The 22,393-nt window shown below is 36.5% G+C and overlaps 4 protein-coding genes across 7 annotated transcripts; 2 read left to right on the forward strand and 2 right to left on the reverse strand.

Annotated features, from left to right (window-relative positions):
- Positions 1-2,770: 2,770 nt before the first annotated feature.
- LOC9301172 lies at positions 2,771-5,327 on the reverse strand. The gene is made up of 9 exons (XM_002865052.2): positions 5,305-5,327; positions 4,885-5,191; positions 4,738-4,805; positions 4,539-4,608; positions 4,066-4,431; positions 3,893-3,972; positions 3,768-3,819; positions 3,519-3,647; positions 2,771-3,179 (listed from the first exon to the last, which is right to left on the reverse strand). Exons 1-9 carry the CDS (start codon positions 5,325-5,327, stop codon positions 3,093-3,095), a joined length of 1,182 nt encoding a protein of 393 aa, XP_002865098.2. The 3' UTR covers positions 2,771-3,092.
- A 482-nt stretch (positions 5,328-5,809) lies between these two features.
- On the forward strand, positions 5,810-8,636 carry LOC9301173 (putative FBD-associated F-box protein At5g22720). 3 transcript variants are annotated; one of them, XM_021031819.1, is made up of 5 exons: positions 5,810-6,159; positions 6,303-7,261; positions 7,349-7,483; positions 7,566-7,782; positions 8,096-8,636. In XM_021031819.1, the coding sequence occupies exons 1-4, from the start codon at positions 6,156-6,158 to the stop codon at positions 7,764-7,766; spliced, it is 1,299 nt and encodes a 432-aa protein (XP_020887478.1). In that variant the 5' UTR covers positions 5,810-6,155; the 3' UTR covers positions 7,767-7,782; positions 8,096-8,636. The 3 variants fall into 3 exon arrangements, with proteins under 3 accessions (XP_020887478.1, XP_020887487.1, XP_020887474.1); XM_021031828.1 differs by having other exon boundaries at positions 6,260-7,261; positions 7,566-8,636; XM_021031815.1 differs by having other exon boundaries at positions 7,566-8,636.
- Positions 8,637-13,915: 5,279 nt separating this feature from the next.
- Positions 13,916-15,691, forward strand: LOC110229957. The gene has a single exon (XM_021031221.1). The coding sequence runs from the start codon at positions 13,916-13,918 to the stop codon at positions 15,689-15,691; it is 1,776 nt and encodes a 591-aa protein (XP_020886880.1).
- Positions 15,692-17,318: 1,627 nt separating this feature from the next.
- On the reverse strand, positions 17,319-20,795 carry LOC9301174 (uncharacterized protein At5g50100, mitochondrial). 2 transcript variants are annotated; one of them, XM_021031834.1, is made up of 7 exons: positions 20,319-20,795; positions 20,048-20,190; positions 19,862-19,957; positions 19,713-19,769; positions 19,576-19,641; positions 18,043-18,088; positions 17,319-17,773 (listed from the first exon to the last, which is right to left on the reverse strand). In XM_021031834.1, exons 1-7 carry the CDS (start codon positions 20,434-20,436, stop codon positions 17,496-17,498), a joined length of 804 nt encoding a protein of 267 aa, XP_020887493.1. In that variant the 5' UTR covers positions 20,437-20,795; the 3' UTR covers positions 17,319-17,495. The 2 variants fall into 2 exon arrangements, with proteins under 2 accessions (XP_020887493.1, XP_020887497.1); XM_021031838.1 differs by having other exon boundaries at positions 20,302-20,389.
- Positions 20,796-22,393: the final 1,598 nt, after the last annotated feature.

Here is a 22,393-nt window from a genome sequence, read left to right on the forward strand (position 1 = left end):
CTGAACCCTGAACCCTGAACCCTGAACCCTGAACCCTGAACCCTGAACCCTGAACCCTGAACCCTGAACCCTGAACCCTGAACCCTGAACCCTGAACCCTGAACCCTGAACCCTGAACCCTGAACCCTGAACCCTGAACCCTGAACCCTGAACCCTGAACCCTGAACCCTGTCTTAATTTGAAACTAGATTACTTTATTGTCTGTCATACTTGATTATTCTCCTTAATGTTACAAGCCTGATATTTGCTATCCTATGTCATCTTAGCCATATCTTGCTATAACTCGTGTGTGTGTATCATTGATAGAGTTCCACTTAACTTAGTTCATGATTCAGTTTCTGAGAAGCAGAGTTCAATCTTCGTCTTTATTTGCAGACTTTAGTATAGAGACATCAAGGTTCCACATGATGTTTCAAAACAAGATTCAAGGTCTGTTTGCTTTCCACCATTGTGTAGTTTACGTCAATTTTGTTTCAAAACTTTGTGTTTATGATAAGTAGATGGAAGTGTGTGTTTCAAGTTAAACCCAAGATCTTTTATCACATTTTATACAAAAGTTTTCATAAATTTAAATTTAAAGAGACTCTATTGTACATCTGATTTTTTCAGAAACTTATTGAGTCTCTCAACTTTCGTAAAACCAATTTTTTTGATTAAAAATATTCTAAAGAGACTCATTAGAGTCTCTAGCAATAATCATGGTCTTATACCATTAGAGGATTTGCCCAAAAAAAAAAAAAAAAAACCATTAGAGGGTATCATATTTTAACAATGGAAAAAATAGAAATTAATGTTGTTCTGTTTATATAGTAGAATCTCGACTTTTTTGCATTTACACTCAAGAAATATGTAAAGGAAATATTTCACAGTTTGGAAATTAGGGGTTCTTTCTGATTTGGTATATCATGTAGTTTCTCTAGATAAAATATTGAGGAGTAATTTGTGTGTGCTACTTAATTTTGAATTATTTTAGAGAATTGCGAAAAAAGATAAAACATAGAAAGTGATAATAAGTAGTGATAAAATCACGATTAGTAAACCTCCCCGGCCGCATGGACCTTAAACCGGGATGTTACACTCCGTCATGCACCAACCAGTGGCGTCTCCCTTTGTATGTCCTTCCACATGTTGGTAGTACGAGAGTTCTGCTTTTTGTTCGATCACAACCTTTTTACCGTCCCAAAAACACAAACCTTTTAAGTCTCTATATAATTTATTTTTTGTTTGGTGAGGTTTTAAGTCTCTAATTTTTATAACTATAATTTTTTCTTTTTAAAAAATGTAAATTTGTAAATTCAAAATTTATCTGCTAAGTGATATTTCTATATTTTGTTGTACTTCATCGTGTTGAAGACTATGTATTTTTAATACATTTTAAAATGATATCGTTTTGAAAATAAATTTTAAAACCAACAAATTGCAAAAGTTAAGAATTCAAACGACCTCTCTAATAGTACAGAGTACACTACAAAATATAAGGCTTTTAACGTCAGATTTAAAAAGCCTTTACGTCGGTACTAAAGTGATGCTAATAATACAACATCACTTTAAAAAATGACGTAACAAGGGATGACGTAAACTTTTTTTGCTTCATTTCTAAAACTAACGTTAATATAAACGTCAAATGTTTAACATCAGTTTTTTTTTGCTTTAGCGTCGGTTAAATTATGACTTAAAATTTTACGTTAACGTGATTTTAAAACCGACGTATGTAATGTGCAGTTTTCTTTATTAGAAAAACAAAATTAAAATTAAAATTTTAAACTAAAACACTCACAAATAGTATTATAAATAAGGATAAGACAATACAGTATCATGTTTAGTGTTTAAAAAATCAAATAGAAAATACAAGAACATTACTCCCGGGAAATCTAAGGCTAAAAGAAGCAACATGGAAGCTCCGTACTGCACCAAAGATCAAGCACTTTATTTGGCGACTCATATCTGAAGCTCTTGCCACAGGAGAAACATTACGCAAGCGTCATATTACTAATCAACCCATCTGCCGCAGATGCTGTCAGGCAGAAGAAACGACCAAACATCTCTTTTTTGATTGTTTCTATGCCCAATCTATTTGGAGAGCTTCAGGCTTTTCACATCACTGTTTGTTTGATCCGCATCAATCTTTGGAAGCAAAAATGGATGCAATCCTCTCTGGCCACATAGCTTCCATCAACCCGGATATCCACCAAGTAGGTCTTTGGATTTTGTGGAGAATCTGGAAGAGTAGAAATCTTCTTGTGTTCCAACAGCAGAATCTTTCATGGGAAAACGGTATCGCTTTGGCTAATAATGATGCTAGAGACTGGATGGCTGCCAATGAGTATCTCCAACAGCTTCATGAACCTGCGCCCAATGTATCAACATTTCGGCAATCTTCAAGATCAACACAATGGAAGAAAGCAACAAATGGATGGATAAAATGTAACTATGATGGCTCTTTTCTCAACAGTAATGTTCCATCCAAAGCAGGATGGGTGTTTCGAGATGATAGTGGCAATTTTAGAGGAGCAGGTCAAGCCATTGGTTTAGTGACATCAACTGCTTTAGAGAGTGAGTGGCAGGCACTTCTAATAGCTATGCAACATGCTTGGACAAAGGGATTCCGCAGGGTTATTTTTGAAGGAGACAATAAGCAACTTGTGGATCTTATAAATCAACGACAATTACATTTTGCTTCATTCAATTGGCTCAGGGATGTGTATCATTGGAAGCTGAAATTTGAGGACATATAAATCGTTTAAACATCAAGAGCGAGCAATCAACCTGCTGATCAATTAGCAAGAGACAACTCTCCTACTAGACCTCTGTTTCAAAGCTTTTTACATGTACCTAGCTTGATTGCTACTACTATTCACAATGATTTTGTAACTTCTGGTTAATATATTGAAATTAGCTGTTAAAAAAAAAAAAAAAAAAAAAACAAGAACATTGTTTGATATATAAAAAATAAAGGTACTCACTCAATTTCAGTTTCTTCTATGTAATGTCAATATATTCCAGATTCTTCTGAGTATAAGCTACGAGTTCCTTCACATCCTTCCCGTCCCTAACATCACACTTAGTTCCCTACTAAGAGAAAATGGCAAACCTCAAAAGAACAGTAGAAGAAGGTGGTACACACACATGCTCCCCAATTTCTTCCTTAAGACTCTGAACAGCAGACTCAACTCGTTTAGCTGCATGACAAAAAAAAGCAAAATCTCAGGACAGGTTCTTACCTAATCTATAGCAAACTACAACATTGTCTCATGCTTTCATAAACTCATCAAACAATGGTTTCTTCCAAGTTACTTTGAATTCTTAAAACAGATTCCACTAATTGAGGGGACTTATAGACAAGAGGAGACTAAAAGGTATTGATTATTCTAAACTATACAATGACTATCATACAAGTTTACATGCCAGTTCCAAGTGAAATCCAAATAAAATGACTCTGTTCAAATTTCAGTCCTTGGAATGATACTTTCCTAAAATTGTAGATAAATTATAGATAATACTTAAGTGTTATGAATCACCTTCCAAACCATCTCTTTTCTGTAATTGGGAACTTTCCTCCAATCAATGTAGTTAATAGGTAGTATATTAAGATCATTACTAAGTGACCCTAACCACGAACCAAATAAACCTCCAGAATCTTTGATAGGCTGTCCTCAAAAGATATTGAGAAGGTGAAAATGGAGAACAACATCGGATGTCAAAAAAAAAAAAATGGAGAACAAATCGAAATATGTGCCTTAATGACTTAAAGGGACAAGAATAACCACCTTCAAATGAGGATCAAAAAGCAAGCAGGTCATTAGAGTAGCTTCAAACTTCCTGTTAATGATCTCAGAAAGTTAAGGAGACAAGAAAACATTTTAATATGGTGACAAAAGGTAAAATTTTCCACCTTGGCTTGAGTACATCACTGGTTGGAAAGAGATCCATCCACTGAGTGGTAAATGACTTTGAATCAGCCTGGCAAAGATCCTTTACAGGAGAATATGAAATTGAATAAGTAATTTTCACTGAAAAGTTAAGTAGATGATGAAAAACAATTAAGAATACAACATTGTTACTCACCTGTATGCAAACAATGGCAGCTATTCTAACCTTCGAGCTTTGGGCACAATAAGAATCCCGTACGGAACCATCACTGTCACTAAAATCAGAATCTGATGATATAACATCACAACTACCAGAATCATGAGCAGACAGGTGCCGCCAGTCACAAGACACTGGCTGCTTAGTGTTCAAAACATCCCTCTTGCGCAAGTGGGGTGGCCTATAAGGATTATTCTTGGCGTTCTTACTTACTCCAGAAATCAATGTGGAAAGCATGACATTTAATTGCTTATCTTTGTGAACAACATCAGAATGAGAGAACTGGGGTGGGCCAGTAAGTCCAAAACAGAAAAACATTCTCAATGCTGCTATGAAACTTGAGACCTGCAACATTACAACTTGTGCTTAAACAAAGGAAAAAAGTCTGCATAAAACCAGAAAATCACTTATCTAGGGCTAAGAGGAGCAAAGGCTATCAAGAACCCACTTACGTGATCAGAAACAGGACATTTGATATTTGTAAGGACCTCATGCACACAGTCTAGAAGGCATGAATAAAATCTGCAGAAAAATAAGAAATCAATATTACCTAAGGGGAACAAGAAGTCTAATGTAACCCAGGAAAAAAGAGGAATAAATTGTATTCTCCACAAAACCAAGAACATAGTTGAAAAGCCCTTTCAGACATACCTCCACATAAATCGGTCTTCGACAAGCAGGCCCTTGGATGCTAAGACATCCATTACTTTCCTTAGAACCTAATATCAGGATGCACCAACTTGAGAAACAAAGCATATTAGAGAAATGAGAGGATCTATCTGTGAAGGGAATGGTTACCTCTAGCGTGCATTGGCAGACGTCAGTAGGAAACAAAGACTCAGACACAGAAAATGCTCTACCAAACATTTCAAAGGCAAGAGCCATGGAATCCCATAAGCTATTCTGTTCAGGCAGCTTTTTTTCCATATCTAAAGTAGGGTCTTGATTTGAGAAACCATAAGATAATACTAAATCCTGGTGTAGTAACGGAATTATGCGCAGAAGAAACTTGACTAGATGAATGTTCTCCGGATGGGAGCTATTTCTGTGGTACGTAGCGGCCAAACGTCTGGGAAAAGGGAAGAGATTACGATTATACTCTGTTCTAATAAGATGTATTTAATGTTTTTGTATATCTTCCTCTTGTTTTTAATTTTCTATACATATGTTATTTATTTATCGTTTAAATTCAAGTTTGGATACAAATATTTGTGTTACATGAGAAGCAGGACAACTTTCATTGTGTAAACCAAAATTTCAAGTTTCATTGTGGATCTTGTGCTGCAGAATTTTAGTTGAAGCAAAAATCATTAGTAACAAAAAATATTAGTAACAAAAATTATTTACAAAAAAACACCCCGCGGCGTAGCGCGGGTTTTGACCTAGTGGGGGTTTAAAATTTAACGTCGTTAAACGATTCTGTAACGGTCGTTCACGTCTTTTAAGTCATGGTTACGAATCCACCAACAAATTAAAGATGAGGTATTTTTGCTCAAACCAAAAAATCTTGGATATTAAACGTCCAAAATAAAAATAAATGAGTTTTTTGTTTCCCTAATACAATTTTAGCATTTATTTAAAAGGAAATAAAAATAAATAATTTTAGATTTGCAGCGCCTCAAACTCTAGCATCGTAACGTTAGGTAGTTCCTCAATATCAGCCGCTGAATTAACGCAAACACTCTCTAAACGTGATATCACGTTTTTTTGTTTCTACCAACCACTCCGAAAATTTCCAAGACTCGAGGACGAGCACAAAGATGAGTACCGAAAACGATGAGGCTTTGACTCGTTATTGTAATAGGATCGCATCAATATCCTTAGTCTCTTTTAACAATTACCCGGTTTGTCCCGGTTAAGTATTTCATGGTTTTAGTATTGGTCGTGTGTGGACCATCTTCTTCTCTTAAAAAAAAAATGCAATCGTCTACATAAGATACCATGGCAAGACTCGGGTTGGTAACCCTGTTGATTGCATAGCTATAGTTAGAAGAACCTTTGGTGAGCGTAAGGGTAAGATATACTTCAGTCTCCAGGGTAGGATTCAAAGTGCACAAAGTATACCAAAAATGGGTAAGAATACTTTTTAATTTGTGTTAATTTTCGTATTGGATTGGATTGTTCATAGGAATGTCAAAATTCGTTGCTAAATTCATGCCTTAACGTATCCAAGGTTGTCACTACTGCGCATAATCTGTGGTCCAATTCTGCAACAGGAGTTTTAATGGAGGAAAATAAAGCTAAAAGAGAGGATGATGATATGATCAGCAAATTACCAGACACTTTGATTTCTGAGATACTCTTTTATCTTCCAACAAAGGAAGCTGTTAGGACAAGTGTTTTGTCCAATAGGTGGAGAAGTCTCTGGCTTTTGGTTCCTGGTTTGGATTTGGACTCTTGTGAGTTCTTAGATTTCAATGCTTTCTCGAGTTTTGTCAACAAGTGCTTAGATTTCTCAAGAGAAAACGAGTTATGCTTGCACAAGCTCAAGCTAAGTATTCACCAGGATGAGAATGAGAATCACAACCAGTTTTGTGTCACGCGTTGGATAGATTTCGTGGCTAAGGGAAAACTTAAGCATCTTGATGTTGAGCGCTTTCTGAAGCGTAAGTGTTTGGAAGTGATCATGCCCGTAAGCCTCTTTGTCTGTCAGACGTTAGTTTACTTAAGACTCAGTCGCGTGTTGTTTAGTACTAGTTTTGAGGAATCGTCGTCTGTATCATTACCTCGTCTTAAGACTCTGCGTCTAGAACTCAACGTATATTCAAATGAGACAAGTCTAGAGTCGCTAATCTCATATATCCCCGTGCTTGAAGATTTGACCATTGTTAGAAGAGTAGGTGATAATGTTAAGTATTTAAGAGTGCGTTCCCAGACACTAACCAGTCTCCGTATAAAATTCCAACTTAGAAGACAATCCGAGTATTATGGGGAGGTTGATGTCCTTGTGGTTAGGGGTTATGGCCAGGGGGGGTTTTTGATTGATGCCCCTAGACTCAAGTATTTGAATATCGAAGATGAAAGAACAACTATTAAAACCATAACCAATTTGGGTTCCTTAAACAAGGTCAATCTTCTTGGCAGCTTTTTTATCCGGGGTGATGATCAAGACCGTAAATTTTTCACCAGTTTATCTGGAGTAAGAGATATGAACCTCTCTCGCGCATCTTTCTTGGTATACACGTCTTTGCAATTCATAGATAAATATATAATGCTCTTTCGTACGTGTGTGAATCTACTTATCTCCATTTTTTGTGTGTAGTACTTCATGAATGTGGTGCCATTACCCCAGTTTTGCAACCTGTACCAATTGGAAGTAGGTCTTTGCTATTTTTCCTTTTTTGACAGGCTGCTAATGTTTCTTCCAAGCTGTCCGAAACTAAGATCCCTAATCTTGGTAATGACTTGCTCAAACCCATACATTAAGAAATGTGTTATATAGAATTATTCCACTCATATTGTGTTTGTTTTTTTTACAGAATTTAATAGGTTATTGGGGAAAAATGAGTCTCTCGTCCGAGCATCTGTGTTTGTTGTCTTCGCTCGAGTTTGTAGAGATGGAATGCATATTTAGGAGATATCCCAGTCTGGAACTAGTAATAAGTAATCCTCAAGACACTGCATCTACATCTGAATCTGAGATCTTCCATGCTAGAAGAAAATTCTTTCGTCTTAAGTGATCTTCTTGCATTAATGGTAAGGCATACTTCAGTCTCCAGGGTAGGATTCAGATCCCCGAAAGTATACTAATATAATGGGTAGAATTGGAGTCCACGAAAAGCATAAAAACAACACGGCCTCAGTCTGGTTTGTCATGTGCAACGCCAGGCATTCAAAACTAAGCTTCCTCTTGCTTATTTCACCTAGCGAACCATTGGAAAATGTGGAACAGTTAATAATAATTAAACAGCTTTTGGATTTTTAAGTGAATCTGCAAGTGCAAGTGCTCGTTGGACTTCTTTAATACGGAGTCGAAGCTCTCTCACAAAATGGGCGTTGGCCTTTGCAGATGGTGAAGATGCAGCTTCTGAAGGAGTACCTGAACTAAGTCAAGAAGTAACTCAAGCGAACAGAGCAACATGAACAAGATTAAGGAAATATGCAGAATCTTGTTATGGCGGTTTGAAGTGAAGACTAGAAACTTAGAGAAGATTCTAGAAGACTGAAGAGTTTCCTTTTGCAAGAAGAAAAGGAAAACATGAAGACAAAGGACAATTTCCTATTCCATAAAGAAAAAGGAAATTGTCCATTCCAATTAGTTTTAGAATTGGAAATCGACCTGTTGTATGGTCTCAACCTATTTAGTATAAATAGGGTGCTAAGGCTTGCAGAAAGCTTAGCACAATCACGAGAGAGAATTCCTAGCTATTAAGTCTTAGTTTGAGAGAAATAGAGAACTAGAGGCTTAAAGAGAGCTAAGGGTTTTAAGGAGAGTTATTGTTCTTAATCGGTCTGTGATTAAGGAACAAGACTTAGTGAGAATAGAAAATAGTGTTAAAGGAGAAACCTTGTAAACATATTTTCTATTAATCGAAAGAGTTTTTGAGAAATTCTGAGTTGCATCGTGAACTAATTCAAAACTTAGTAGCTCTTGCATTTACAATTGGTATCAGAGCGGTCGCTTGTGAAGATTACATACAGGTGAGGTCTTGTGGAAAAGATGGAGAGCTATCAAGAACTGCTTAAAAACGCGAAGGTTGTTCTAGACGATTGTAACTATGGTTTTTGGAAGTCAAGAATCAAATCTGTGATAAGAGGGATAGATGTGTTAGCTTGGAAAGCTGTCTTGGAAGAATGGAAAGAACCACAAATTAAGAATGAAGATGGAAGCTTCACATCCAAACCCGAGTCAGACTGGACTGAAGATGAGAAGAAAAAGTCTAAATTCAATGCTAGAGCTCTCACAGCTATTCACTGCAGTGTTGGAAGGAAACAATTTGACTTCATTCAGGGCTGTGAAACTGCTAAGGAAGCTTGGGATATTCTGCAAACACACTATGAGGGAACGATTAAGGTTCAGACTTCAAGAAAAGATTTAATAGCTTCAAGATTCGAGAATCTGAAGATGAATGAGCAAGATTCAATCTCTGATTTTAGCTCTAAACTAAGTTCATTGGCGCAAGAAGCTTTAACTCTTGGGAAGAAGTATAAAGACAAGAAGTTGGTCAAGAAATTTCTAAGATGTCTACCTCCGAGATTTATGGCGTACAAAACAGCTCTAACAGTGTCAAATAATACTGATACTCTCAGTTTTGCTGAAGTTGTAGGGATGCTTCAGGCTCATGAGCTTGAATTAGGAGGAACTAAGAAACCAAAAGGGTTGGCGTTGATATCTTGTGAAAGCAAATCTCAAACAGAAGAAGAAGATTCATTGAGTCTGTTAGTTCGAAGGTTTGATCAGTTGTTGAAGAGAGCAGAACAAGGACAAGGACAGAAGAAGTTTGGATCATTCAAAAAGAATTATGACGATACCAAACCGTCAAAGAAAGCTGACATGCAATGTCATGAATGTAAAGGGTATGGACACTTTATTCGTGAATGTCCAACAGTCAAGAAACGAGAAACTAAATGCACAACATGCAAAGGAATGGGACATGCTCAAGATGATTGTATCAGTAGTCGAAATGAGAAATCAATGATTGGTATTGAAGAAGAATCTGAGGAAGAGAGTGAGGAAGAAGACATCTTAAATTATGTAGCATTGATAGGCATTACTGAGTTTGTTGAAGGTGAAGAAGAAACTGACTCTGAATCAGATGAAGAACAACAAGTGAATTTTGTTGAAAGTTACAAAGAGGTGAGAGAAACTTTGATTAAACTTGGAACAGAAAATCAAGATTTGCTGAAAGAAAAGATACGTCTCGAATCACTTGTTGAACTATTACAGAATCAACTAGAAGATGAAAAGAAGATTAGCAAAGAAAGTTTGAGTTTGATGAAAGAAAAACTAAGCTTGTCTGCTAAAGCTGATAATTTGGAGAAAGAACTGATCGCTGAAAGGAAGATATCTGCAGGACTACAAACAGAACTTAATCAACAACATCGGAAGATTCACATGTTTGCTGGAACAAAACAACTAGATCAGATTCTAAGCTATGGAAGGACGGAAAAAAAAAACAGAGGACTAGGGTACACTGGTCATGGAGAAACAAGCACAGGTCAAACCAAGTTTGTGTCTGGAGGAATATCTCATCATGCACAAGATGAATCAAGAAAAAGTATTTTCAAAGGCATCGGATGCTATTTCTGTGGAAAGATTGGGCACATAAAGATTCATTGTTACAAGTACTGGGAGAAAGTGGGAAAACTCAGGTATCAAAGGAAGTTTACATGGAATGGATATAAACATCAAATCTGGGTAAAGAAAATTGATCTATATCCAACTCTAGTCAGAAGAACTGCAGAAAGAGATACAAGAAGTAGAGCAGGACTTGGTTTTAGATGCAACATGGCGTTAGTCACAGAGGAATGCGAGAAAAGAGTCCTTGGTACTTTGATAGTGGGTGTTCACGCCACATGACAGGCACAAAAGATTACTTACAAGACATCAAGAAAATCAAAGGAGGTAAAGTAACTTTTGGTGATGGAGGTCATGGAGACATACAAGGTAAAGGAAAAACTAGTGATGTAGAGCTACCTCAGCTGATGAATGTCTATCTTGTTCGTGGATTAAAGGCTAATCTTATTAGTGTGAGTCAGTTGTGTGACGAAGGTCTAGAAGTTACTTTCACTAAAGAAGATTGCAAAGCGTTTGATGAAACCGGTGACATTGTTCTAGGAGGTAAGAGAACAGGAAACAATTGTTACATGTGGGAAAATCGTACAACCAACTGTTTCTCTGCACGAGACAACCTTAATCTATGGCATCAACGTCTAGGTCACATGAATACAAGAAATCTGACTACTTTGGTTGACAAAGAAATTATCCGAGGAGTTCCTAAGCTTAAAGATGAAGATAAGATGATGTGTGGACCATGTAATCAAGGGAAACAAGTCAAAGTGCAGCACAAGAAAGTTCCAGATGTTCAGACTAAGTCAGCACTTGATTTGGTACATATGGATTTAATGGGGCCAATGCCAATTGAAAGCATAGCTGGGAAGAAGTATGTGTTTGTATTGGTAGACGATTTTTCTAGATATACATGGGTGAGATTCATTCGAGAGAAGTCAGACACAGCAGATAGTTTCAGAATATGGGCTCTTCAGCTTATCAATGAGAGAGGAGGTATTAAAAGAATAAGAAGTGATCATGGTGGAGAATTTCAAAATGAGTCCATGAAAGATTTTTGTGAAAAGCATGAAATTGCTCATCAGTTTTCAGCTCCAAGAACACCTCAACAAAATGGGGTTGTAGAAAGGAAGAATAGAACTCTTCAAGAGATGGCTAGAGCAATGATGCATGGAAATCAGGTTCCACAGAGGTTTTGGGCAGAAGCAATAAACACATCATGCTATATCGTCAATAGGGTCTATGTGAGAAGAGATTTGATGAAGACTCCATATGAGTTATGGAAAGGAAAGACTCCGAATCTGAGCTACTTTCACGTGTTTGGATGCAGATGCTATATACTGAATGACAAAGACTACCTTGGAAAATTTGATTCCAAAAGTGATGAAGGCATGTTTCTGGGTTACTCAGAGACTAGTACAGCATTCAGAATCTACAACAAAAGAACGTGTGCTATTATGGAATCAGTTAATGTTGTATTTGATGATCATTATGTGTCAAAGGTTAGTGAAGAACTTGAAGAAAGTGACACAGAACCGGATGAGATAACCAATAAAGAGGTTAAAGAAAAAGTGGATGGTTCATCGGTAGAACAAGAAGATAGTCACAAAGAAGCTCAGAAAATTCAGGTACACAAAAATCATTCATCATCAGACATCATTGGAGATCTCCAAGATCCGATGAAAACCAGAGGTGTAAAGCTTGATTTCAAGAAGATGACAAGTAATTTTGCAGAATGGGAAACTTTGCAGTTTCAATGCTTTGTTTCATCCGTTGAACCAAAGAATCATGTTGAAGCACTTGAAGATAATTTCTGGATCATTGCTATGCAGGAAGAGCTAGAACAGTTCGAAAGAAATGAAGTTTGGGAATTGGTTAAACGACCTGCGGATACAAATATTATAGGAACCAAATGGATTTTTAAGAACAAGAGTGATGAAAAAGGAGTAGTTGTCAGAAATAAAGCAAGATTGGTAGCACAAGGGTATAATCAAATCTAAGGTGTTGACTTTGAAGAAACGTTTGCACCTGTAGCAAGACTTGAATCAATCAGACTTTTCTTGGGAATGGCTTGTATTCTTAACTTCACGGTTCATCAAATGGATGTTAAAAGTGCTTTTCTAAATGGTATACTACAAGAAGAAGTATATGTTGAGCAACCTAAAGGATTTGAAGATATGATGAAGCCTGAGTATGTTTTCAAGTTAAAGAAGGCTCTATATGGACTCAAACAAGCACCTAGAGCATGGTATGAAAGGCTGACTAACTTTCTGCTTGAGAAAGGTTACAACAGAGGAAGTGTTGATAAAACTTTGTTTATTCTTGAAGAAAACAAAGAGATCATGATGGTGCAGATTTATGTTGATGATATTATTTTCGGGAGTACTTCTCAGAAGTTGGTGGATCAGTTTATAGAGAACATGACAAAAGAGTTTGAAATGAGTTTGGTAGGTGAATTGAAGTATTTCTTGGGATTGCAGATAGTTCAATCGGATGAAGGAATCTACATCTCACAGAGTACTTATGCTAAGAAGATCTTGAAGAAGTTTCAAATGGATAAATGCAAAGAAGCTAAAACTCCTATGAGTACCTCATTGAAATTATCAAGAGATGAAAATGGAACAGATGTAGACGTCAAAACTTACAGAGGAATGATTGGAAGTCTCTTATATCTAACAGCTAGCAGACCTGATTTATGTCTAAGTGTTGGAGTTTGTGCTAGATATCAAGCAAAGCCTAAACAGTCTCATCTTGAAGCTGTGAAGAGAATTCTGAAGTATGTCAGAGGAACTGTAGATCTTGGTATTTGGTATTCAAAAAACTCAAATCAAAATCTGGTTGGTTACTGTGATGCTGATTATGCAGGAAGTGTGAATGACAGAAAGAGTACAAGCGGAGGATGTTTCTTTCTTGGAAACAATCTAATTGCTTGGTTGAGTAAGAAGCAAAATTCTGTGTCAATATCTACCGCAGAATCTGAGTATATTGCCATGGGAAGTTGTTGCACACAGTTACTTTGGATGCGGCAAATGTTAGCAGATTATAGAATAGACTCTGGAGTTCTTCAAGTCTACTGTGATAATCAGAGTGCAATCGATATCTCAAAGAATCTGGTTCAACATTCAAGAACCAAGCACATTGATGTAAGACATCACTTTATTTGTGAATTGGTTGAAGAAAAGAAGGTTAAGATTGATCATGTTGGGACAGAGATTCAGCTGGCAGATATTTTTACAAAGGCATTGGACTTCAACAGGTTCGTCACATTAAGAAATTCACTTGGAGTATGTGAACTATGATCTGACTCAGTCAGAGAACATGAGAGCTGATATGGTTATGAAGATACGGTTCAATTCAAAATTTCTGGTTTGGTTTATCACATTAGAAGTTCCAAGAATGGTTTATTCCGGTTTGTTTTTGGCAAAAATCGAGTTTTTGAATTTAAAAAAAAAGGATATGCAATCATAAAAAGGATTTTCTCAAATCTTGGTGAAAATATTCGTTGGGAGAAGAGCAAAACAAAGAAATGAAAAGTTTTCGAAAACCCTAAGAAAAGAAGAAGCAAGAAAATCCTTGGAGAAAAACTCTCAAATCGCAACAATGGTGAAAGCTACTCGCAGAGGTCCAATCGGTGGAAGAAGAACAACTGCAGAAGATCGTTCTGATGGAGTTGAAGCTAATCCGCAACTGATTGACGAATCTATTGCTGCGCCTCCTTCTCTTGTTCCTTGTGGTGATGAAGATGACTCATTTGCAACAGCTAATGAAGAAAATAAAAGCAACGAGTCTGAGAAAATCAGGAAACCTGAGGAAGAATCAAAGAAGCTTGATGGAGAAACTGAGGTACTTTCTGAACAAGTCGATGGAGTCAAACCTACAGAGGATGTGTCAACAGACACTGTGCCAGAAGAAGAAATTAAAAAATCTGAGGATCTTCGTGGTGAAATCAAGGAATCAAGTCGACGGGTGTCTCAAATCGATGAAGACATCATCAGATCTGACCAAATTTCGGCTGAGAAATCAAAATCAACTGAGGATACTGTGATTCTAGGAGAGGAAAATCGAGTTTTTCCACATGCAGATCCAGAATTTTCTGACAAAGAAGAAGAAAATACTGAAGAAGTAGTAAGGGACGAAGCAATTCATGTCTCTGATGTTGAGATTCAACCAACTGAAATGACTGTTGAAGAACAGTTTCAGAAAAATCAGAAGGAGAAGGAAGCTCGTAAGAAAAGAGTCTTTAAACAGCTAGGTCTAGCTCCTCCAAAGAAGAAACAAAAGAAGGCTGAACCAATTTCAAAGAAAAGCAAATCTATCAAGGCTTCAGGCTCAGGCAAAAGTCCTTCCAAGAAAAGCTTTCGATCAAAGCTATTTTCATCATCTCAAGCTAGAGCAAGGTATGATTTGTTTAAAAATAGAAACTTGATTGAGGAACGCCTGATTGATTTAGAAAAAGAGGATTCTTGGGGTTACTTAACCTTGATCAAGAATGCGAAATTGGAATCTACAGTGACAAATCTTGGAAGTTATGTGCGGGAAGTAGTGTCTGAATTTTATGCAAATCTTCCTTGTGAAAAGTCTGAAGAAAATGCTGAGAAGGTCAGTGTGTTTGTCAGAGGGCATGACTATGAGTTTTCACCAAATAAAATCAATAAATTTCTTGGTTTTAAAGATTTAACCAAAGAGGAACTTAAGGCAGATAGTGATGCTGATTCTGTTGGAAAAGAACAACTTGCAGAACTGCTAAGTGAAGATGAGAAGACTGGCTGGGATGATTTAGTATTCAAGAATTTTTCTCCTCGAATTGGAGCTCTTCTACGAATCACTGCTCAGAATTGGATTCCTTCCTCTAATCCAGATTATGTTTCAGTTGAGAGAGCTCAGCTCATCTACAAGATCTTTCATGGAATCAGAATTGATGTTGGTAAGATGATCTTTAATCAAGTGATGTCACTTTTTCAGAACAAGGATGAAAGATGGTTGGTGTTTCCCCGAATCATATATGGGATGCTCATAAGTCAAAAAGAAGTGACAATCTATTCTGGAGAAAAGTTTGTGACTCCTAAGTTCTACAAAAAGGATGTCAGAACTGGTCAAGCTTACACTGAAAGGATGAAGGGCAAAGCAAAAGCTAGCACTCAGCCAAATACTTCAAGAACTGCTCCTCAAAATGTCTCGGAACCTTCTTCTCAGTTTAATCCAGAGTATCAAGGCTATACTGTTGTGGACATTGGGAGCATCCGCCTGCCTCACCCTGATGAGGATGATAGAGAGGGAATGTTTATGGCTTTGTTAGACACAGCTCAGGCTATCTCCAAGATGAATGAAGTAATCCAACAACTTGTTCTCAGTCATCCTTTGTCTAAAAGATTGTAGGAAGTTTGGTTTTTAACCTTGAGCTCTCAAGCAGGGGGAGAAAAAGAAGTATGGCTATGATTCTGGGGGAGTTCATGTGTTGTGGGGGAGTAGTTATTTGATAATTTTGTTTAAACTTCAGACTTTATTGTTGCTTGATTCTCAGATTCTGGGGGAGTTAATTTGTGTTGGACAATGTTGCTAAAAGTTTTTAAACTTCGGGTGTTTAAATTTTGTGATTGCTTGAGATGAAAAATGTCTACAAAAGATAGAAGATTTCAAATGCAGGTGCTTGAGAGACACAAGATTAAAAAGGGGGAGATTGAAGATGCAGCTTCTGAAGGAGTACCTGAACTAAGTCAAGAAGTAACTCAAGAGAACAGAGCAACATGAACAAGATTAAGGAAATATGCAGAATCTTGTTATGGCGGTTTGAAGTGAAGACTAGAAGCTTAGAGAAGATTCTAGAAGACTGAAGAGTTTCCTTTTGCAAGAAGAAAAGGAAAACATGAAGACAAATGACAATTTCCTATTCCATAAAGAAAAAGGAAATTGTCCATTCCAATTAGTTTTAGAATTGGAAATCGACCTGTTGTATGGTCTCAACCTATTTAGTATAAATAGGGTGCTAAGGCTTGCAGAAAGCTTAGCACAATCACGAGAGAGAATTCCTAGCTATTAAGTCTTAGTTTGAGAGAAATAGAGAACTAGAGGCTTAAAGAGAGCTAAGGGTTTTAAGGAGAGTTATTGTTCTTAATCGGTCTGTGATTAAGGAACAAGACTTAGTGAGAATAGAAAATAGTGTTAAAGGAGAAACCTTGTAAACATATTTTCTATTAATCGAAAGAGTTTTTGAGAAATTCTGAGTTGCATCGTGAACTAATTCAAAACTTAGTAGCTCTTGCATTTACAGATGGAAGTGAAAGATAAACCTTTGCCCTAATCAGCTGATCTTTAAGGTGCCTCCAAGGATTCAGATCTGCCAAAGACGTAAGTGCCCCTTGGAAATGCAGTTATGACTTGTTAAAAACAAGTTTCTTCCCGTGACTGATTTCTCTGGCATTTTCTTACAGCCAGTGCTATTGAAAAACTAAAAGCAATGGAGCAAACATTGGCCAAAGGCAAGCAGATCCAAGATGACTGTTCCACAGTGGTGAAGAAGCTACGTGCAATGCTCCACTCGGCAGAGGAGCAGCTACGGGTCCATAAGAAGCAAACCATGTTCTTGACGATCAGCTGATTTATTCTGTTAAACTGCTAATTTCGGACTTTATTACTTTTTACTATGTATTTTCGTAATTAAGTTAATCTTTTTTTCTATAATAACTTATTCTGCTATGCGATTAATAGTATATATATTTAAAATTTGGTAAGATTTTGGTACTTTCATAAATATCTAACTATCCAAAGGTTAAAATAGAGGTAAAGTCTAATAGAGGCAAATATTTATAATTTTAGGACATTTTGCAAACATTTTTTCCAAAAAAGGGTCTAATTTGCTAATTATCTCTAGATTGTAAACCATCCTCAACTTTGTGTTTATTAGTCCCGTGGCTATAACACACCATTAGTATTGAATATTTCTTCAAGTACTGTAAAATAACATTGATTGGAATAGATATGTTTTATTATGGAAACAACCTTATATTTCATAACTAGAAAACATTTTATTACTACAATACTCCATTACATAACATTGCATTACCATTTATCATTATTATTAGACTACTACAATAGTCCATTACCATACATTACCACTACTTAGAATTTCATTATTATTATTAAACGATACCATTAATATCGTTACGTCGCTCCGCCGCTCCAATTAGCGTTCACGTTCTTCTTTGGGAGCATCCTCGGCTTGGTTGAGAGTGTTTTTAACGGTTCCAATATAGCTTTTGCCCTTGTTTAGAGATACTATCTTTGTAGAGGCGTTGCCCAACTCTATAATCTCCCCTATCTCTACCATGGTAGCAAATGTCACAATTGGAATATTTTTCTGTCCAGCTGTTGCTAACAGTGTACGCAAAGGTTCTTCCGTCTTATCGGCATCATCCGCAACTATAAGCAAGCTTACGTTATCGGCAGTGAGTTGGTTTTGCACTATCCAAAAAAAAATAGAGAAAAAACTGTTAAATAGTTTGTAGTGGAAGCTCAAAGTGAAGACCACTTAGTACTGATTCACTTTTTATAGAGCTATCCCCGTTTCAATAGAGAATCACTCAAAATAAATTTATAAAAATAATAAATGGATTTTGACTAGAAAAAGAAAGTTGAATATGTAATTAGAACTCGTGACAAAACTGATATACAAAATTACAAATGGTTTCATAGAACAAATAAAAGTAATAGAACAAGTGGATTGGTTTTACCTGTATTTTCCATGAAAGACACTTCATCTGCAAAGAAATCTAAACCCTGAAAAAGTGATATAGCGGCTTTTTGTTGAGCATTAGAAGAAACAACCATATTTTTTACAAATGAAAGAAAATAGAGGTTTAGGAAGTGATGTATGAGTGTATTAAAAATTTGTTTTCTATGTCCTATATATATAGGCATGAAAGGGTATGAAAGCATGGAAAAATATCTTGAATTCTCACATGAGATTTAACAACCAACAAAAACCATATGCATGAGAAATTGGTGTGTTCCCTCTGAAACTTATGTGCAGAAAAATGTATTGCTTGCTTCTGAATTGGTGGAAAACTTTCATGCCTCAGGAGATATTTCTCGGGGCTGCCTGCAGGTGGATTTGGCCAAAGCTTATGACAATTTGAGTTGGCAATTTCTTCTGAATGTTCTCGATGCTATTGAGCTTCCAAGGCAGTTTGTGGGATGGATCAAGGAGTGTTTTACCACTCCAAGTTTTAGTGTTGCCTTCAATGGGGAGTTGATTGGTTTCTTCCCAGGGAAGAAGGGGCTCAGGCAAGGAGACCCCATTTCTTCTCTCCTCTTTGTGTTGGCTATGGATGTGCTGTCTAAAAAGCTGGATAGGGGATTGGTTGATCAGTTGTTCAGACCTCATCCTAAGTGTCTGGTTCCTGTGATCACTCACCTGAGCTTTGCAGACGATATATTGATTTTCTTTGATGGTGGGCAGGAGTCTCTTCAGGGAATCTTTGAAATTTTGAACGGTTTTAGAACAGCCTCAGGTCTTGGGATAAACAGAGAGAAAACTGCACTGTTCTTGGATGGTGGGGATTTTCAGGTATCGCAGCAGATGGCTTCTGGTTTTGGGATCCAGCATGGATCTCTTCCTGTTCGATATCTTGGTGTACCATTAACCTCAAGGAAAATGCGTAAGCAAGACTATCAGCCTCTTATTGACAGGTTATTAAGCAGATTTAATGCATGGACTGTCAAGCACCTGTCATATGCTGGAAGACTGCAGCTAATAAAGTCTGTCATTTACTCTACGATCACATTCTGGGCGTCAATTTTTATTTTACCAAATCAATGCTTAGAGGAAATTGAAAGAATGTGCAATGCTTTCCTTTGGAAAGGGGATCCCAGCTCGGCTAGAGGGGCTAAAGTTAGTTGGGAATCAGTTTGTACTCCCAAAGTGAGTGGCGGGCTTGGCTTGCGAAGGCTAATACCTTGGAATAAAGTATTAGGTTTGAAACTGATTTGGCTAATTTTTGCTGCGGGAGGATCCTTGTGGGTCTCCTGGGTTAGGCGCAATTTAATTGGTCACAGATCTTTTTGGGAGCTTGAACACATTGTCTCGGGTAGCTGGATTTGGAAAAGCATCTGCAAGCTGAGATCTTTGGCTAGGCCCTTCTTTGTATGCTCTATTGGATCTGGTATCTCTTGTAATTTTTGGAGTGAAAACTGGACTGGGTTGGGTCCTCTCTTGGGGAACTAAACACAATGGATCATTAGAAGAGAAATAGAGAGAGGCTTACTGGTTCAAATTTGGTGATAGTGTAAACCCATCCAAGCCCAACTTCTTCATACAACCTCCTAAATGCCTGAAAACGTTACACCAAAATTGATAAATATGAAATGGATAGTCTAATACAATGATATACAATAAGCTCACCTCCACGCCTGTTACCACGTTACCATCAGATTCAATAGCATGGATTTGCCCCATTACCTAATAAAGATCTCGATTAAATCCGAAAGCTCGAACATCAAACAAACAAGAGAATGAAACAAACTGAACCAGATTAAAAGACAACAACTTACGGTTTTGTAATCTAGCCCTTGATTATCTTCCGGGGAAATGTCGACAAACTTAATAGTTCCATACTTCTCATTCCTTTCCTTAAGCATATTATTAACCTTCATTTCCCAATAACAAGACAAAAATTCAGTGTCAAAAAATCTGTATGAATATTACTTCATAACAAGGAACAGAGTTATATTATAGACCTCACGCATACAGAGAGGACAATCTCCATCATAAAGCATTTTGATTTTCCAATTTTGAGGTTTTGGTTCCTCTCTGTTCTTCAATGGTGTAACAACAGGATCAACACTTGCTCCTTGTATTGCCCTAACTTGATATTTAATCACTACAAGTAAAATCATAATCAGTACTATATAATGAAGAACCTTAGGGATCATGCTAGATATGAAATTTATGACACAACTCTAATGTTACATATTTATCTTAGAACAAGTACTTTAATAAAATTTGTATCTGTTGGGATGATTCGAGGAGTGAAATTGGAATTGAAATGGTGAGATAATGATCGAAGAGAAAGGTTTCTTCGGTGCTTCCATATTGTGGATGCAGCAACAGCTCCTCTCGTTGCCATTTTTTTTTTTTTTTTTTGGTTCTCTTCAAATTTTCCCCTTCTATGGAATTTGATTTTGCGTTTTGTTTTTTGGGTTGTGTGGTAATTTAACTCGGAGTTAATTTTATGGTGCGGAGCCGTGCACGTGGCAGTATTGTCTCCTTCAATCTTTTGTATGCCAGTTTTGGACTATCGTGGGGGATTGAAACATCGAGCGTGTCCGTGCCTATCCGTGTGTGGGTTTGGCCGGTCGGTCATAAGGAATAGAAGAGACCGTATATCTTTCTTTTTGGTGAATGAAGAGACAGACAGTATATATTTAGCTATTAGAGTTTTTTTTCTTTTTTCTTTTTTTTTTAATTGATTGAGATGTTTATATATTAACAAATTATATTTAATAAAAAATTTCACCACTATATTGTTTATTTGTTAGTTTAATTTATCCTATAGATTTCTAATATTAAATATTTCATAAACATTTTATATGATAGTAAAATCCAAAATTGTATTACAAGTGTGAAGATAAAAAAAAACGATAAATCATTTTTTTGTAACTAAATTAACAAGTCAACAAAAGTTAATGCCTTTTTTCATCAAACGAAAATTTGATGTTTTTCTTTGATAAAGTCGGTAAGTTAGAAGTTTTTTTTAACATTTTTCTCCAAAATATTTTGAAGGAACTATGAAATTTTCTTTGGGCTTCTTTTAATGATTTCTTTTGAATATAACATAAAATCAAAGTCTCATTCCAATTAGAAAACCCAGCATTAAGGTACAATCATTATCCAATAACTTTCAAACACAAAATAAAATGTAAAGATAAAGTCGCGGTATCACTACCATACTAATACAGATTAACGCATTGATTACTCAAGTTATAAAGATTTCTCGCCGAACTAATTTCTTTGCGATATCATTCTCTGTCTAACTAACTCTTGTGCCGAACAAACAGTCTGTGTTTACTCTTCTTATTTTGTTTGCCGAACCTAGTATTTAACAGTTGCCGAACCTAGTATTTAACACTCTGCAGCTTGGTCCTCTCATGCAGCAGATGATACCAATCGTGGAAGCTTCTCCAATATATGAAATGGCTCGAAATGCTTCAGGTGTTACTACTTACACTACAAAGTCTAATTCAAATATTCTCTTAAATAATCTATTTATTAGAGCTTGCTAGTAGAAATAATGTTCAGTCTTTTTGTCCATTGAATCTTAGCAAAGAATAAGAGAACTTCTCTAGCTAGTTAGTGTTCATATTGTCACGTTTCATCCATCTTTAACCCTTTTCAACTTGGATAGTGCGTCTTAGTTTATCTAGGGATATGATTTTATGTCGACGTTGAGCTGGAGGACTATGCCTTTGACATTTTTTTTTTGTCTTACCTATGTACCAAAGAGACTTTTATAATTCCTTTTGAATCAAAAGAAGCTAATATCTTTGCACTTGTGCTCACTTACAGGTGATGTGTTGAAACTTTTACTTGACACAGCTGGGACAACGATTCTAAATAACGATCAAGATGCTCTTAAGTCATTGACTAATTTGGTGGATCAATTGTCTTTCAGTATTTGGTGAGGTATTTCTTCTGTAAGGACTTCTTGATTTCTTATCGAAGACTGAGCTTTTGTAGTTCCCTTGTAATTTGCCAAGCCATAAAAAGAAATTGAACTTCTCGTTCTTTGTTTGTTGTTCTATGAAGGTAGGACAAGGGATGTCGGAATTTCGACCGTCACCACTTGAGAATCGCAATAGCTTCAAGTGCTCGTACAGCGTTCCACACACTTTACTGGTAAGGTGCACACAAGTTCATTTAGAGTTATATGAGCTTGACGGCTCAAATATATTATTACTAGGTTTAAAATAAGCCTGTTCTAGTAAAGATTCAGTTGACATTCCAATCATTAGTACTTGTATTAGAGAACCATTTCTCATTATAGAGATGTCTGTTTGTTGGATAACGTATGGTGTTGCATTAAG

Source organism: Arabidopsis lyrata, assembly GCF_000004255.2.
Source record: "Arabidopsis lyrata subsp. lyrata unplaced genomic scaffold ARALYscaffold_8, whole genome shotgun sequence".
NCBI lineage: Eukaryota > Viridiplantae > Streptophyta > Magnoliopsida > Brassicales > Brassicaceae > Arabidopsis > Arabidopsis lyrata.